We start from the raw sequence: 15,651 nt of genomic DNA on the forward strand, positions 1-15,651 counted from the left end.
CTTCTGTCTGATTTGTAAGGAGAAGGCCCAGGACAGCTCTCCAAGGATCTAGCCAGCCACCTGCATGTCTGCAGCACCTCCACTGGGGATTTCTAGGTTTTTTGCCATGCAGACACTCCTTGTGTCCCAATTTTCACTCAATAGAAGAGGAACAACAGTCTGTTCTTATTTAAAGATTTAAAAAGCCACAACACACACACTGGCATCACATACCAGCACTAATGGAGTTAAAGAAGGAACAGAGAGATTTGCAGGTCAAGATCTCAACTGCATCTGCAGTTTTTACCATTTGGATCTTCCAGAAGAATAATAGGGATCCAAGCTGTTGGATTTGCATTTGCAACAGCTCTCAGCTTTCTCACTATTTTGCTTTTTCTGGAGCATGTGCTCAGTGCAAAATCAACCCTCTGAAAATACTGCAGAAAGCTATAACAGAGGGCAGAGCAAGGAATGGGATTCGTTTTGGGTAACTATTGTTTTTTCACTTCTCCCTCTGCCTTTCTGCAGCATATTTTATTTCTAATAGATCCAGCCTTCCCCCTTCCTCCCCACCCCCACTCTAATTACATGAGTAAGAGCTACCAAACAACAAAAGAAAGGGATCGCCAGGAAATCTGCAAATTTAGGACAGGCATGTTTCTAAGACCAGAGGGATTTATCTGTACTGCTTGGATAAATCTTAGGAACAGTTGTCCCTGCAGTACTTTCAGTTTCATCTAAAGCATTTTAAGACTGAAATTGTTGCACGAAACTTCCCAAAAATCAAATGGTGCTGAATTATAGCCACAGGTGAGTTGCTGGCTGGCTAAAAATGACTGACCCAGACTCTCCAAGTGGGAATTCAAGGTTCTGTAGTTCCCATAACCCAGTGAACAGCTGGAACTGCAAGCAGTGTGCAGCAAAGCCTGTTAAATTTAACAAAGCCCTCTGAAAACTTCATTAATTCGACGCAAACTCGAAGAAAAACACACAACCTTCCTGGCTTTGTGTTTGCTCTGTGTGCTAAAGCAACCCCCAAGGCACAGCACAGCTCACACACACATCCAGAGCTGCCTGTAGTAGCTTCTGCACACAGATACTCACTGATAGCACCTGGTGAAAGGACAGGTTGTGTCCTCAGCAGCAGCCCCATGCTGGTTCAGTGCCACTGCAGTCTCATCACCAGTCAGAACTGCAAAACTTTTCCCAGCCTGGCCTCACAAGGCTCCTGCATGGAGCCTTACACAGGACATGTGTAAACCCTTTTTCTCCTCAGGATTTTCTCTGTCGGGGATATCTTTACAGGAAGGACTTGTGGGCCCTGAACCAAGTGAACACAGCTCATGCTGAAGGTGAACCCCCTTTAGATGTAGTCAGCTACTCCAGGCAGTGCTCAAAACCAGCAGGCAGGAGGGAGGCTGTGTTCTTTGCTGCCTGATGCCAACCAGCAGGCAGCCTGGAACTCCCACTGCCTAAGGAGGTGGGAAACCACCTCCAGTTTGCCAAGCTGTTGCCTTGCTTTCAGTCATGCCTCTCTTCAGCAACAAACCAAACATGTACTACACAAATCCAGCCTGTCGAGAGCTTACAGCAAATCTCAGCTTCTCAGCGTAGCTCCTGGTCCTGCTTTGCAGGCTGGTGACACAGGACAGAGACAACCTGCTCTGAAAGAGGGGGAAGACACAGGGGCAGGAGCAGGGGGGAATGCACCAAGGCAGGAAGAAGCTCCTGGGCCAGAATGGCACAGAACCCTCCCTGCAGAAAGCAAAAGCACCTGAATAAAGGAGGGACAGGAAGATGGCAAGAAAGGGAGAGATAGGTGCAAAGCCCTGTAGCTGGGAGACAGTGTCCAAGGGGCTCCTGCACGGCTTGGGTATTGAAACCTAACCCTGACAACAACCACCTGGACCATGTGGGAGCTGGGTTCCTCAGAGGAAACACACACCAGGAGGGATGGAGATTCCTGGGGTAGCAAGAGCTGAGACGAGGAAGGAAAGGGAGGGAACTGCTGCAATTTCTCCAGCAAAGCATGGGAAGAAGGCAGGAAACTCAGCCTCGGTGCCAGCACTGCCCCAGTGCTCCTCCTGCTCGCCCAGGTGTGTGGCTAGCATGACCCAATGCCAAGGACTAGCAGAGAGCTGCCAGGGACTACTAATTCCCCAGGCAACCACAAAGCCTGCTGACAGCACCCAGCAAACAGCTCCTGCCCAGGCAGCCACCGCACAGAGAAAATCTGAAAAAGCAGCTGCCCGGCACTGGCCTCAGCAAAGAGGGCTGTGGGTTGCTGAGGGCTCCTTCTCAATGAGAACAGGGATGAGGAGAGTTGGACCAGCTCCCCTGTGCTCTATTGAGTATCTGAAACAACCCAAGCACAGCAGGAGTTTCCTCTCTGCACGTGTGGGCATAGAAATCCGAGCGCCGTGCAGGCAGCTTAATGGGTTCTTTAATTGAAGAAGAAATGCAAACTCCCTATCAAGGGTTTTTAATCACAAGGTTTCTCAGTGCACACTCTGCTCCTACATGAAGCTTGGTGGATATCTTTATTACCGTGTGCCACAGAGGGATGAGCACATTATTTGCACTCCATAAAATAATAAACGTACTCAGCATGCTCATCAGCACTCCAGTCTGCCTTGGACAAAAGCTCCAAGCTCTGGGCTTCTCTTTATTTAAACCTGTTAAACCTATGTAATAGCTTTTAATTAAACCCTTTAAAGCTATTTAAGCCACCAGATTGTCACTCTTTGATGGTAATATATTTATCTGTAAGATAAAAGGTAGGAGTTATTGAAGATTATTTTATAGTACAAAAAATAAACTGCCATCCCCCCCCCTTGTCTTAGTCACGCTAATTGAATTTGAAGATTCCTTTAATGGGTGCATTTTTATATAGGAAAGAGCTTTTCAAGTAGTATGTGTTGCTGAGCAGAACAAGAAAAAGAAAGGAGCACCCCTTCTGCTGAATAGCAGAAGAAAAAGAAAGGAGCACCCCTTCCCCTGCCACAGGGAGGAACGGGAGCGTTGGTCTAAGTCCCCCCCACCCAGAAAGCAGAGAGAAAACTACATCCTTCTCCAGGTATGTGCTTACAATGCCTTTTCCTTACCATGGGATTCACGAGCCTATTTTTGTTTCCCAGGAAGGAGTCTGTTTGGGTAGGGCAGATACCAAACAGCCAGAAGGGAAGCTGAGCCCGGCTCAGTCCGTAGCTCTTTTCTGCAACGTGCTGCAGCACTCAGTAAAATCATAGTTCTTCTGCTCTATATTTGTGATCCAAACGTATCTCCAGCAACATGACTAATTGTGTCATTCAGGAAAGGGTCACTACAGTGTCTGCTGTGATGTCTTTATTTTTAGCACATCCTGGATCAGCCCAGCCACTCATTTCAGCCACACCCGCCCGTGCCGCTCTGTTCCCGACAAAGCCCCGAAAGCCTCTGGAGCATCACAAACCTGTTCCCACCAGGAAACTCCTGTGGAAACCCTCTAAATTGCTTCTATAATTAATGCAATTCCACGCTCAGTTGAGTCCCCTCTTCATTTTTTCCCCACATTGCAGAGAACAAAGGCTGAATGGCACGGAATATCCCAAAGGGGAAGACCAGGGTGGGCTTTGCAAGGCTGAGTGGCACGCAGCCTCCCTGGGGTGGCACTCCATGCAAGGACAAAGAACACCCTTTGAAAATACCTTTCTATATTATATTTCTATACTTTCTATATTTCAGATTTCTATAACTGGCACCTGTATCTGATGGCTACCTCCTTGCCTGTGAGGGGCCTGCAAAGCTGGCTCAACAGCTTGTTTTGAATTTCTACCAACCTGATGGAACTGCTAAGCTCAGATGTGACACTGGAATGCTCGGTGTTCCAAAGGAGGAATTAAGAAAAGGGAGCTGTGACTGGGGAGCACCTGAGGCCCAGGGTCAGCACTGGGGACCTAGACCATCAAAAGGACAGTGGGTACTGCTGTGACAGCAGTGCCACCACCATGCTGGTGAGCAGCTTCCTACTGGAGCAGGAAACAGACCATACAAAAGCTCTGGGTCCCCAGTCAGTGCACTGGGAAGTTGTGGTGAGCTGGGAGCTGCTCATCTCCTGGTGATGAAAAGCTACAGGCAGCACTCGTGCCATTAGAGTGTAATTTAACTCCCTGTGGCAATGCCAACTATTGGGAATGAGTTGTTCCACTCCTACTCAAACCCTCCTGCTCTCCTGCTCCCTTGGCTATTCCTTCCCTAAATGATGAATCCTGATTTTCCAGCATTTGCACCTGAAAACAGTATTTTCTGCCATTTCTGGGAAATGCAAGGTGAACACAATTAGGGAGGAAGCAGACAGTGAAGTACAAGGAATAGCCACTAAGTCAGCAAAATAAATTGTCTGCTACTTCACCTCAATCCAGGAGCATTGAGATGCACAACCCACACAACACAATTAGCACAGGGAATGGCTTGCAAAGGGAAATAATTATTCCTCTGAAGCCAGTAAACTAGAGAGGATGAAATATGCAGAGGACCAGAAAATATCCCTGCACTGGCAGATTTTTGCCTCCAATACCCAAGCTGTGTCCTTCCCTTGCTGCCATGAGCTCTTATCAGGGACTGGCTTATCTGGCACAGGTCTTTAGTAAGTTCTTCCTCTTGTTACACACTGGAACCTACTCTAGTAAGGAACCTACTCTAGAGAGGAACCTGCTCTAGACTTGTCACAGCTCTCTGGCAAATCCATTTGCTGCCTTCTGAGCCACAGCAAATATATTAATACTGTACTTTTTTAAGAAAAAAAAAATCTTCCTAAGGAGAACCTCGAGCTGCTCTACTGTAACAGCTTTTCTGGGCAGCCAGATGTTGGTGCTGGCTATAACTGACAAGATGTATGTTTTTGTGGCAAGGCAGAGTTAAATTCCAATGTCCAGAAAGCTCCATGAATCAATAAATGCAGTAGAGTTTATTCACAAAGGGATTTTAACTGTCCTGTGCAGCAATTAATAACTGCAATTGAATTGCATGCTGGCCCCAAAAGTTTCCTCCAACATGGCACAGGCCACAGCCCTTTCTGAGCACCTCAGGTATAAGAAGCTTGGTTGGTGTTTCAGTGTCTGTAAATCATGGGGAAAAAAAAAAAACCAAAAAAACAAAACCCCCCAAACTTTTGGCTTTTGTGAAGCATTAACTGTGTACCACATCCAAAGCTGCCCAGCTCTCCCAGCATGACATGGGGGCTGGGGGTCAAAACATGCAAATTTGCCCTTTCTTGCTGGCTCCATCCTCAACTTTTTAACCATTTCACCTAACAATGTTTGCTGATATTTTTGTTTCCACAGCCTTAGAATAAGTTTGCCAGCACTGCTCTTTACATCATCTCTATTGCTGGGATATATAACCCATGCTGAGATGAGAAGGGGTACCTCATCTGTCAGTGAAAGGTAATTTCAGACTGTCTTCACACTGTCACAGATACCACCACAGGCATTAACATTTAGAAGATTACCAACACTTTTTTTTTAAAAAAAAACACAACAGGCTCAACATTGGCCATATGAATAAGTGGGAAAACTAGTGAAAATTGAGGGAATATATGAGACTTTGATCATTTCAACTATCATGCAATGAAAACATGCTTCAACAAAGAAGTAAGGTATTTTACAGAGAAAAATAATGCAAATGCTTGGCCAGAAAGGTAAATAACATCTCCTGACAATGTTTTCCTCAGACTAACTAAAATTCCAAGCTTTTGCCACTCTGATCTGTTGTTGCCCCAATGGCCAAACCTGTTAAGCCCAACAACTCTATTAATCTCCTGGCCAAGATGATTAAAGAAGAAATCTACAGGAAGCATCAAGAAGCCATTAATATAATTACTGATTTAATCCTAAAGTTTTGATTACACTGTAACTCCTCAAACCAAGTACCACATTAAAATTCATGACATGAAGGCAAACTGGGTGTGCTTTTTAGAATGATAAAGTATCTGGAAGAACTCTTTAGCCAGCAAGGCTTGGGTAATGCTCCCAGCCCAGCAAAATAAGCATTTCCTTGGGGTGATGAGACCAGGCAGAAAGGTCACAGCAGATAAATAGGATGCAAACCTATGTGCCACTTGCTCTGTAGTTTGAGCAACCTGAGATGCATTGCAATCTCCACTCAGAAGAATGTCAGTGCCATTGAGGGAAAAAAGAGAGAAAAGAGATAAAAACTTGTTGTAGAAATACTCTATTGATAAACAGACTTCTGAGTGCTAGCTGAAACCAAAAGTAAATGTTTGTCCTCTAGATGAGCCAGTTCTTTAATTGTTGACTTTTATTTGGAAAAAAAAAACCCCAAGAGCTGCTACACCCACAAACACAACCTTGTCTCTCTGTTTACAGAACTGCAAAATAAAGCCATTAAAGGGTCTTCCTTGAGTTGTCTCAGCACAGAGTAAAACCAAACAACACCCTACTCTCCCTTCATGAGGAACATAAGTAATAAGGATGCCTTTCCCATGTGAGTTTACCAAACTCAGGTTTAGGCTGTGAAGTTTGGCTATCAAATGGTCCCAGTTAAACCACTCAGTTTTTATTTTTGCAGGTCTTTCACACAGGACTCAGATGTCTAAAATTCAAGGTCCTTCCCTATCTTGGAAAAAACCCACAAAACCAAACCAAAACATAGCCTCAGCAGATCTTTTTCCATAATTTACAAAGCAGTAAAGATGAATATGACCTTGTAAGTTGGATAAAAGAGACAGCTAAAGGAAAGAGAAAATATTCTGGAAAATTTTCAGAAGAAACAACAATTTCTTGGCCATGTTACATGGCATTATGTGTTCTCAGGTTTGGCTTGCCCTCAGATTCAACTTCTATTTCTGCAAATCACCATCTCCTTATCAAGCAGGTATCAAGCCATCTGCTGATGTCCTCAGTAAAGGCAGAAAACTTGCATTTGAGTTTGGGCCTAGAATGGGCACTTTTCTGTCCAGTAATAATCCACCTTTAACCGGGCCAGTGTCAGAAAGCTACAGTGAATGACAGGAATGTGGCAACAGGGGAGGGGAAAAGAAAAAAAGGAAAAAAAAGAAAAAAAGAATCTATACAGAAACTCAACTGGAGACTCTGGTAAGCTCCTGCACTACAATCTGATTTTTCAGAATGCCAGCCTTGCAAAATGGTAGCAACAGTAAAAACATCCAAGCCACATTTTTCTGCACAACAGACAAGCTCTCAAGACATTCAAAATCTGGGTCTGAAGCAAGTTAAAGGTGTGAAAAAGCAGCTGGTTATCTAAAGCCTATTCACATTTCTCAGTTTTTCAGACATGAGGCAAGGATCCAGCTGGGATAGTCTGTGTCTTGCTGGGCTCTCCCAGAGCTCAGCTGTGAATAAGAAACCAGAAAGAGGGGGGACCGTGCCCTTCTGACTGCCCAAAATAGTTTAGCTGGCGTTTTAATTTTAAAAATGAATTTATTTTTTGTAATAAGACTTGAAAGCTGTGAGCTGAGAGCACAGAAGATGGAAGAAGCTATCCATCTCCTCCAGTTAGCATTGACAAGAGCAGAGTTCAGGCAGCTGCAAACATACATAATCACTCCAGGAGTCCTCTTGCAGCACAACTTTTCTCAAGCTCTCAGCCCGAGGTGCCAGGGTTAATCTGCTGTGCTGTAGAGCTGGGATGATGTCCCAGGCTCCAGAGCAACCCTTTAATGGGAAAAGGGGCTGGGAAGCACGGAACTGAGGCCTGATCTGCAGGGTAATAAGACAGCTCCAAATTGCTTCAGTGGCCTTTGGACCAGGCTCTCGGTGCCAAGATTTGCTTCTGCCTTTCCAAGATGAAAAGCAGCCCTGTTTTTCTCATGGTGCCATCCCTTCTAACAGGAACACCCTTGGATAAAGGGACTGGTGGCTGTCAACAGGGCTCACTAATCAGACATTAATAAACCTACCCCATACATGTGCAGAGCCTCACAGTACCTTGCAGCTCCTACCTTAGAGTGCAGAACCTGAACACGTCCAGACTGATGCTAGGAGAAGCACAACCCTTTTTTTTTCTTTTTTGCTATGGTTTCTGCCAGGAAAACACCTGGCTGTCTGAGTCAGAAGGAAGCTGTAGTGTGCTCCAAGCAGTTTGGGGAGGACATCTGCCTTGCTGTGCATGCTGGATTACAAGGCCAGGGCACAATGACGTGTAACTTCTGTTACCTTCTGCATAAGCACATGGCAATTCCTCTCCTTTTAAAAGGGCAAACTTGACTTTTACATGCTTTAAAAGTAATTCCATCTGACTGCAGGCTTAAGACCATTTGTATTTGGTTACTATTCTTTGTCCATGTGTTGTTTGACCCCTTCCAGCACTGTCTGCTGTGACAGAATGCTGTGAGCCAAAGCAGAAAGCATCTCTGTGAGAGAGACATTTTGAAGCAGGTAAGAATCAGAGTCAATAAACCAGGAGAAATGAGCACCATGAAGGAGCCCCTGCCTTAAGCATGTCATTTAGGGACAAGTTGCCAGCAGGCTATTGACCACCACATCTGCACCTAACTGAGCCTCTAGGAATTTGCTGACAGAGGGTAGATTCCCCCAAAGCATTAGAGACTTTTTACGATGCAAGGTCAGGAGATGAATTAGAAAATTACAAGGAAAGCACCCCCAGTGTAGGGGATGAAGATCAGGCATGAAATCTGAAAGCCTTGCAGGAGACTTGGGATGTTCTTTATGAACCCCAACACAAAGATCCTTGTCCACTTTTACAGGATTTACAAAAGATCCAAAGACAAGCAGCTTGGGTGCAGTATGTGAAGAGGTTCACAAATTATTTCTCTAATATTTGAAGACAAACTACCCCAGAAGCTGGGGGAGGGAGTATAAAAACACTGGGGTGTGATTTCACCTTCTCTGAATTTTCCTGAGTGTACTTTCAGAGCACTAGAAGTGTTTCTAAGCAACTGGAGAAATGTCTTACTGCTGTCTCCAGTGCTCAGAAAAGGGAGACTGAGCATGAGGGACACTGGTGTTACCCTCCTGACCATCTAGGCAGGGCTTCAGGTTATAACATCCTGGTGTTACAGCCCAGAAACCCAGCACACAAAAAAGTGGAGACCCAGAGACTCTGGTCAGCTCACATAAATCAGACCATAAAGCTGCTTCTGTTTTAATAGGTGATGCAGAGGACAGCCTGAGGAAAGCTTGACCAGATTACATTCTTTTACTTTCAGAAAGTATATAGAAACATTTGCCAAATTTCCTCACATTTGCTCTTCATTTTCTAATGTGAATTTACCAAAAGAACTTCACCACTGTGTGAAATTCTACCTCTCAATAAGGCATTAAAAAACCCACGACAGAACCAAAACTGTTCAGAGCAAATGCACCCTTAGATGAAATTTGCTTATTCACTCTTACCACTTCTGTCCTGTTGATACAGTGCAGAGGAGGGAAAAACCTTTTTAAAGAAAGGACTGTACAAAATCGACAGAATTCCTCCCACCTTTGCATGTTGCCTTCTGATAATTTTTATGGAGATGCTTCTTTTCACCCAACCCCACTTTGCTTTTCAGAAGTTGTGAAATTAAAGGTTTAACAATGACAGGAAGGCTATTTTTGCTAGAAGGAGCAGACAGAGAATAAATAGTACCTCAACACAGATTTTCAGGTCCTGTGTTTACTTAACATACTTTTAAAAGCAGTTCTTTCTGTGGTCCAATCTTATTTTTAATCTTCTTTATTTATATTTTTTTCTAACAGCAGTGAGCACGAGCAATAGCAGAAGCTACACCACGAGAGACACTTCTAGTTTTTAACACATAATCCCTGAAACTACTCTTAGAAATTTTTAAACTTCTAATTCCTAACATCTCTTACAGGCAATCTGTAGGCATTTGTGGAAGTTTTGGTTATGAGTATTCACACGAGGGGGCCAGGGAACGAAAGCACAGATTAAAAGCAGATTTTACTTCAAATATATCTTTTGACAAAGGTGATGATAAATTCTGGCCCTTGTCACAGTTTTGTTCACTCTTTCAGGTTTTACTAGCAAATTCCACTCTAAAAGCATGGCCTTTTCAAGCTAAAGAATAATGAAAACAGCAGGTCAGTGACCAGATGAACCCCACAAAGTTTTACTACATCTGTGCATTTGAGAATCCCTTTAAAACATATTGCACTCAGTAACAACCCTAGCCCCTGGGCTTGCATCTCTCATTACTTGACACTGGATGAATGCCCTAAGCCCCTGTGTCTTTGGGGCAAAACTAAAATAATTTCTGACTGAGACCCTGGGCCAAACTAATTGCTGGCAGAGGGCCAGGGAAATCCATCAGCATAGATTTGATTTGCAAGAGCAGTTTTTGCAACATTTGACAGACATTTAACACCCCTCCCCTTAAAGCCATCTCTTCAAAAGAAGCTTTATTTCAAAAAAGTAAAACCTAACAGAAAACCTTTGTGAATACACCCTGTTTTTAACTCCTCTGAGACTGAGGAGCTTCATGACACCTAGAAAGAGCTGCCACAAAGCACAAGAGTAGGAGACTTTGTCACAGAAGACACAGACCTCAACAAGCAGCTAGTACCTTCTACTCCTCCAACACACAGTCTCTCAATAACAGCACTAAAGAGAGGGGAAAAAAAGCATCCAGCTCCTGACAGCTAAGCTTTTGCTCACAAAACACCCCACAAATGTGACAAGCCTGCCAAAAAAAGCCAAAGAACTTACCTCCCACAGTGCAAACACACAGCAGAGCTAGGAAAAAGAAGGCAATCCTCAGGAGCTTCATGCTTGGTGGTGGTGGTGGTGGTGCTGCCAGCTCTCCCTTGCACAGCTGGGCAGGGAGTGCTCTCTGACTCTCAGGCAGGCCTTAATTACTCCATGGAAAAAGGTGTGTGAAGCCTGTGCCTAGTCACTGCCCATTCCTGCTTATTTTGGGGACTTTTGATAAAGAACAGGAGGAAACACAACAGACTCCCTTGGGGAGTTCAGTGCGGAGGAGATTTATTGTTTCAGTCCTTACAGGAACTCCTTTTCTTTGGCAGTGAACCATGTTTTTGTTAATACATTATTTTGTTCTTCTTCGGCCACGAGGTCAGGAAGGGTTTTGAACAGAGGCAAACCTTTCTTTAGAATCTGCTATACATCACCAACTTCCATACCCTAGCTGGGGATCCTTCCAAAGGAAATACTTATGAGCAAGCACCAGAGCCCAGGTAGGCAGGGATAACACGGCCAGAAAGAGAGGAGCAAAAGAAGCACCAGGGAGCCTTCACCTGGCTCCTCTCTGGGGGGTGGAAAGAAAATCCCAGCTGCTTCCTATTAAAGGCACAGAGAGTGCAACCCCCAGGATGCCAGGGGCCATCAGCACAGGGCAAGGAAGTGTCCCCAGCAAGGTGCCCAGGTGCTGGGCTGGGCAGAGTTAGGGATGGGCTCTGTTTTTCTTTCTTCAGAATTATTATTTGAAAAGTTGCAGGTAGCCTTGTCTGTGTCTGCTCCATCTGTAACCGAGAGGTGATTTTATTCTTCTGGATAGGTCCCAGGGAATGGGGATGTCACTCCCAGAGTGGACCTTTTACCTGAGCTGTTTCAAAAGCCAGAGCAGAATTGCTCTCCTCAGGACCTGCTGTTCTGCAAAACTTTGGGATCCCTCCTTCTCCCAACCTTTTCTCTGGAAAAAACCCTAGCAGAGCCCTAGAGTTAAAGGATATCAGAAGATGAGCTTGTAATACTCCTGTGCTCTGTGCCATAACAATTTGAGGCAGCTGATGGCAATGAATGACAAAACTTCAGCTGCAACCAGAATGCAGTGCAGCACTTTTGTGCATCTCCTTCTCTGTCAGCTCTCAGAAAAATTAGGTGGAAAAACTGACCACAAACAGCCTGATTCATTCACTAGTCAACCCTGCTTATGTCAGTAATTGAATTGGGTTTGGTTTTTTTGTTGTTTGTTTTTTTTTTTTTTCATGCCTGTTTCTCACTCTAAGGGGAAGTTTTGGAATAGCTTGGCATGCAGGAGCTCTGAGGATCTGAGCCCCAGTGCTTCCAACAGTGGCACTGTTTTATTCAGTGAGATGAGGAAAACAGTAGCAGCTCGGCATCCTCTGTGGAATGACTTTTGTTTAGTTAAAGAAACTACATTTCCACATCTTGACACATCCTCTGCCTATTGCAGGTAGCAGAAGCTGGGGCTCAGCAGAAACCTGATGATAGACAGTGAACTCCTGGCATTTCATTTGCACAAATTTAGGTGTTTGCATCCAGGAGAGGGGAAAACGTGAGTTCTCCTTAGCAGGATGGTGCTTGCACCATCGTTGGAGAAGATTGCACAAAAACACCAACTTGACTTCTCTAGAATGGGCTGGAAAAGCAGGGACTACCACAGCAGAAAGCCTCCAAGCAAAACCAGAAATCTGAACATCCCAGGTTAGAATCACAGCTTTGTCAGGGTTGGAAGGGACCTTTAAGCTCACCCAGTTCCAACCCCTTCATGGGCAGGGAAACTCCCACCAGCCCAGGTTGCTCAGAGCCCCATCCATCCTGGCCTTTAAAACTTCCAGGGATGGGGCTTCCACCACCTCTCTGGGCAACCTGTGCCAGGCTCTCACCACCCTCAGGGTGAAGAACCAAAACTGGTTCTTCAATGGGCTTCATGGGGAAGACCAATATTGCAGCTCCAAGTCCCCAAACTCACACAAAGGTCTGGGAGGGACCACCTTTCTTTGACTGACACCACGTCCTGCAGCTCGAGTTGTACCTTACAGGCATCAAGAGAGCTGTGTCCCTTTGAGACACTCACTAACATCACCATCACAGGCAGCTACACCAAACCTGCTGTGGACAGCAACAGCACACACAGTAAGGAATAACAGGAATAGAAGGGGAGCAGCTCAAGGAAGTCACTGCAAGAAAAAATTCCTGCCAAAGCTGATTTGTAGCTGCTGGCTTGCAGTATCTGAGTTGCAGAAGAGAGATTCTCACAACTCTTGGGTATGGAAAGATTTTTTTTTTTTTTCCTTTAAAAAGAAAGAGCTTAAGGTTTTAAAAACTTCCAGTGATCTTTGTAGCAAAAGCTTATTCCTGCGTGTGTCTGTGCACTGAACAGAAATCCCTTTTTCTCCCTACCAGCAAATAAGTTTTCCTTTACTGGATAAATATTTTTCTTTCCTTCCTCAAACCAAGGAACTTAGCTTCAGTGCCAACTTGTGCTTTGTTTTATAAAGAGAAATTTGGTCACCAGCACTGCTGCCAACGGTGGCATTTCTCCAGTGCTAGGATATCTGGAGTTTCACTTTAAGCCCCAGAACAAGTGACTGTGTGACAGTCTCAGTTTCCACATTTTTTGGAGTAAGATTTTAGCCTTCCTAGCAGCAGAAGAAAACTTGAAACATGACTAAAGAGCACTCTGGAGAATGAAAGGACTCTCTGTTTTAAAATACTGCTATTTTGTAGTCCAATAATGGCTGGGGGTAGCCTGAGTTATATATTTATTTTTGCCAGTGTGGTATTTCATTATTAAAGGGAAACCATTTACTGCCACAGTGGATTTGCAGTTAGAGATTTATTGGTCTCAGGCTGTATTTATATATTCTTTATTAGTTCACATGGCTTGGAGCAAAACATTGCCTTTTTATCCACACTCCTCCTCCGAGGTTCAAATCATCCCCCTCAGATTCAGAGAATCTAAAAATTGTCCATGTTGTTCAATCTCCTTGCAGTCCCAGCACTGAGAACAGGAAGCAGTGCAGACAGCCACGCTGCCTTGCTGGGGGCTCCTTTCCAGTGGGGGGGTGAAAAGTAAATTTGGCAGAGTCTTTACAAAAGCAAAATTAAAAAGCTACCAAGCTAAACAACCTGTGCTGCTTCACTCAAGTGGAGAAATAAACACTGACTAAACATGCTGACCTTTGCCACTGATACTTCTTTGAGAGAAAAAGAGCAAGATCATCTCAAACTCTTATTACTGTTTGGCTACATCTGTCTTTCAGCAAATATATCTAAAGTCATAAGTTATCAGACAGTACTTATGACTTACCTGTATATTTGCTTAGACTCCCATAAGGAGGGTAAATTTACATTGAAAAATGTAGATGTAACAGCATAGAAATATATTTAGTTCCACTTTCTATTTTTGAAAATTGTTTTCTAAATTACTTATTTTAGTCTACTACATATATTAAAATTTTAATATAAAATAGAACTCCAAAGAGGTCTCATATAGCAGTACAAACCCGAGATACTTTGATGGTCATGCACAGAGGATACTCTGAAAATTCATGCTGAGGGACATTTACAAACGTAGGGGTTTTTTTCTTAGCTTTTTATGGAATCACTGGATCATATCAGGGAATAGAAATGTCAGTGCCCAAATTTCTCTGCACACAATAACGTTCAAAACTATGAAAGATCAGGCTCACAAATGCATTTATGTCATTGCTTAAAAAACCCAAGATAACCACCTTTTCTTTGTAGCACAGAAATCCTTAAATGTCATTGATTTGACTCAGAGCCAGCCACTAATGTGAAAAATTCCACTGAATCTCTGATTGCCTGGGTGCACTAAAATGTAGGCACTAAAGACCAAACTGCATTTAGTTTGTATTCAGTACTCTTTTTATGAAAGAAACTGTCAAGGCCAGATCTAACAGAATGACTGCAACTCCAGCTCTCAGGAAGGAGAATTAATTATTAGCAATGCCAGCAGACTGTAAGGATACCTGTTACTGCAGAGCAGCTCTCTCCTACTCTCTCACACCTGGAACTCTACTGATGGACTACAGGGAGTGAAAATATGTTGGAAGGAACTGGCTCAATGTTTACCCACTTGAAACTGGTGCTTCAGCACCATATTTGTAGAAATGTAGTTGCCACTCTGCTGGAGTGCCACATTTCAAAGGATGTTGTAAATAAGGGCTCTGCACTTCTGTGTTTCATCTTCCTGTTGCCAAAACTGCATTTCCTTCCTGAGCCACAGTTCATTTCACCACCTCATGAGGCTTGGGTATCAATAAAGGCAATCTCCTTTTCTGCTTGGCCCTTGTTTCTTCACCCAGTAAATAATATATTTTAATGGAAGTTCACCAATTTACCCTCTCTCTGATGAGCTGGTTCAGTGGTTTCACAAGTCACTCGGATCTGGATTACCTACTGGAAAAGATGTGGACTTGGGAGCTGCTGTTGAATTGTCACCTTGTGGTTGCCCCTTGACTTGTGGAGCTCCTTTCTTGGAGTTGCAGTGTGCTACTTAACAGCCAAAGCCCTCTTAAGGGCACCATTCTAGGTCCATTCTTTATCTCTTGCTTAGTTACTGATGTGCAGATATTTCAGTCTTGCTGGCCAGAGAGAAGCTGAAGCCCAAGGACAGTGGCAGAGAGAAGAAAGCCAGAGAGGGAAAGGTACTGCTGCTCCAGGTGGTATTCCATGCTTACACATGGGGAGTCAGGAGAGATGGGAGAGACCATAAACACTTGTTCTAGAATATAATAAAAAGGTGGCCTTGCAAACTTAGTGCAAGGAACTCACACAGAATGTGTTTATAGGCTTTGCATCCTGCCCTGAGTGAATGCAATGGGAAGCAGTAAGGCAGCCTCAGGTTCTCCTGTTATTTGAAAGACATGGAGTGATGATGTGGTTGGCTGTCTTAGGAGAAACACAACAGGAGTGTTTGATTTATGCCTTCAGCTTCCAGAAGACTGAACAAACCCAGCCACTATC

At 44.1% G+C, this 15,651-nt stretch overlaps 1 protein-coding gene across 7 annotated transcripts in view; it reads right to left on the minus strand.

Annotated features, from left to right (window-relative positions):
- Positions 1-15,405, minus strand: part of EMCN (endomucin) — a 59,225-nt gene extending 43,820 nt beyond the window's left edge. For 2 of the 7 annotated variants that reach the window (XR_011725627.1, XM_071742578.1), the window contains exon 1: positions 10,666-10,962. Coding sequence is in view for 6 of the 7 variants with exons in the window: in XM_071742578.1 (XP_071598679.1) it covers positions 10,666-10,726 (61 nt within the window). In the remaining variant the exon portion in view is untranslated. Of the gene's footprint in view, positions 1-10,665 lie in introns of all 7 variants that reach the window. The other 5 variants (XM_071742577.1, XM_071742576.1, XM_071742573.1 and 2 more) reach the window with 5 other exon arrangements.
- Positions 15,406-15,651: the final 246 nt, after the last annotated feature.

This window comes from Heliangelus exortis, chromosome 4 (genome assembly GCF_036169615.1).
Source record: "Heliangelus exortis chromosome 4, bHelExo1.hap1, whole genome shotgun sequence".
Taxonomy (NCBI): Eukaryota; Metazoa; Chordata; class Aves; order Apodiformes; family Trochilidae; genus Heliangelus; species Heliangelus exortis.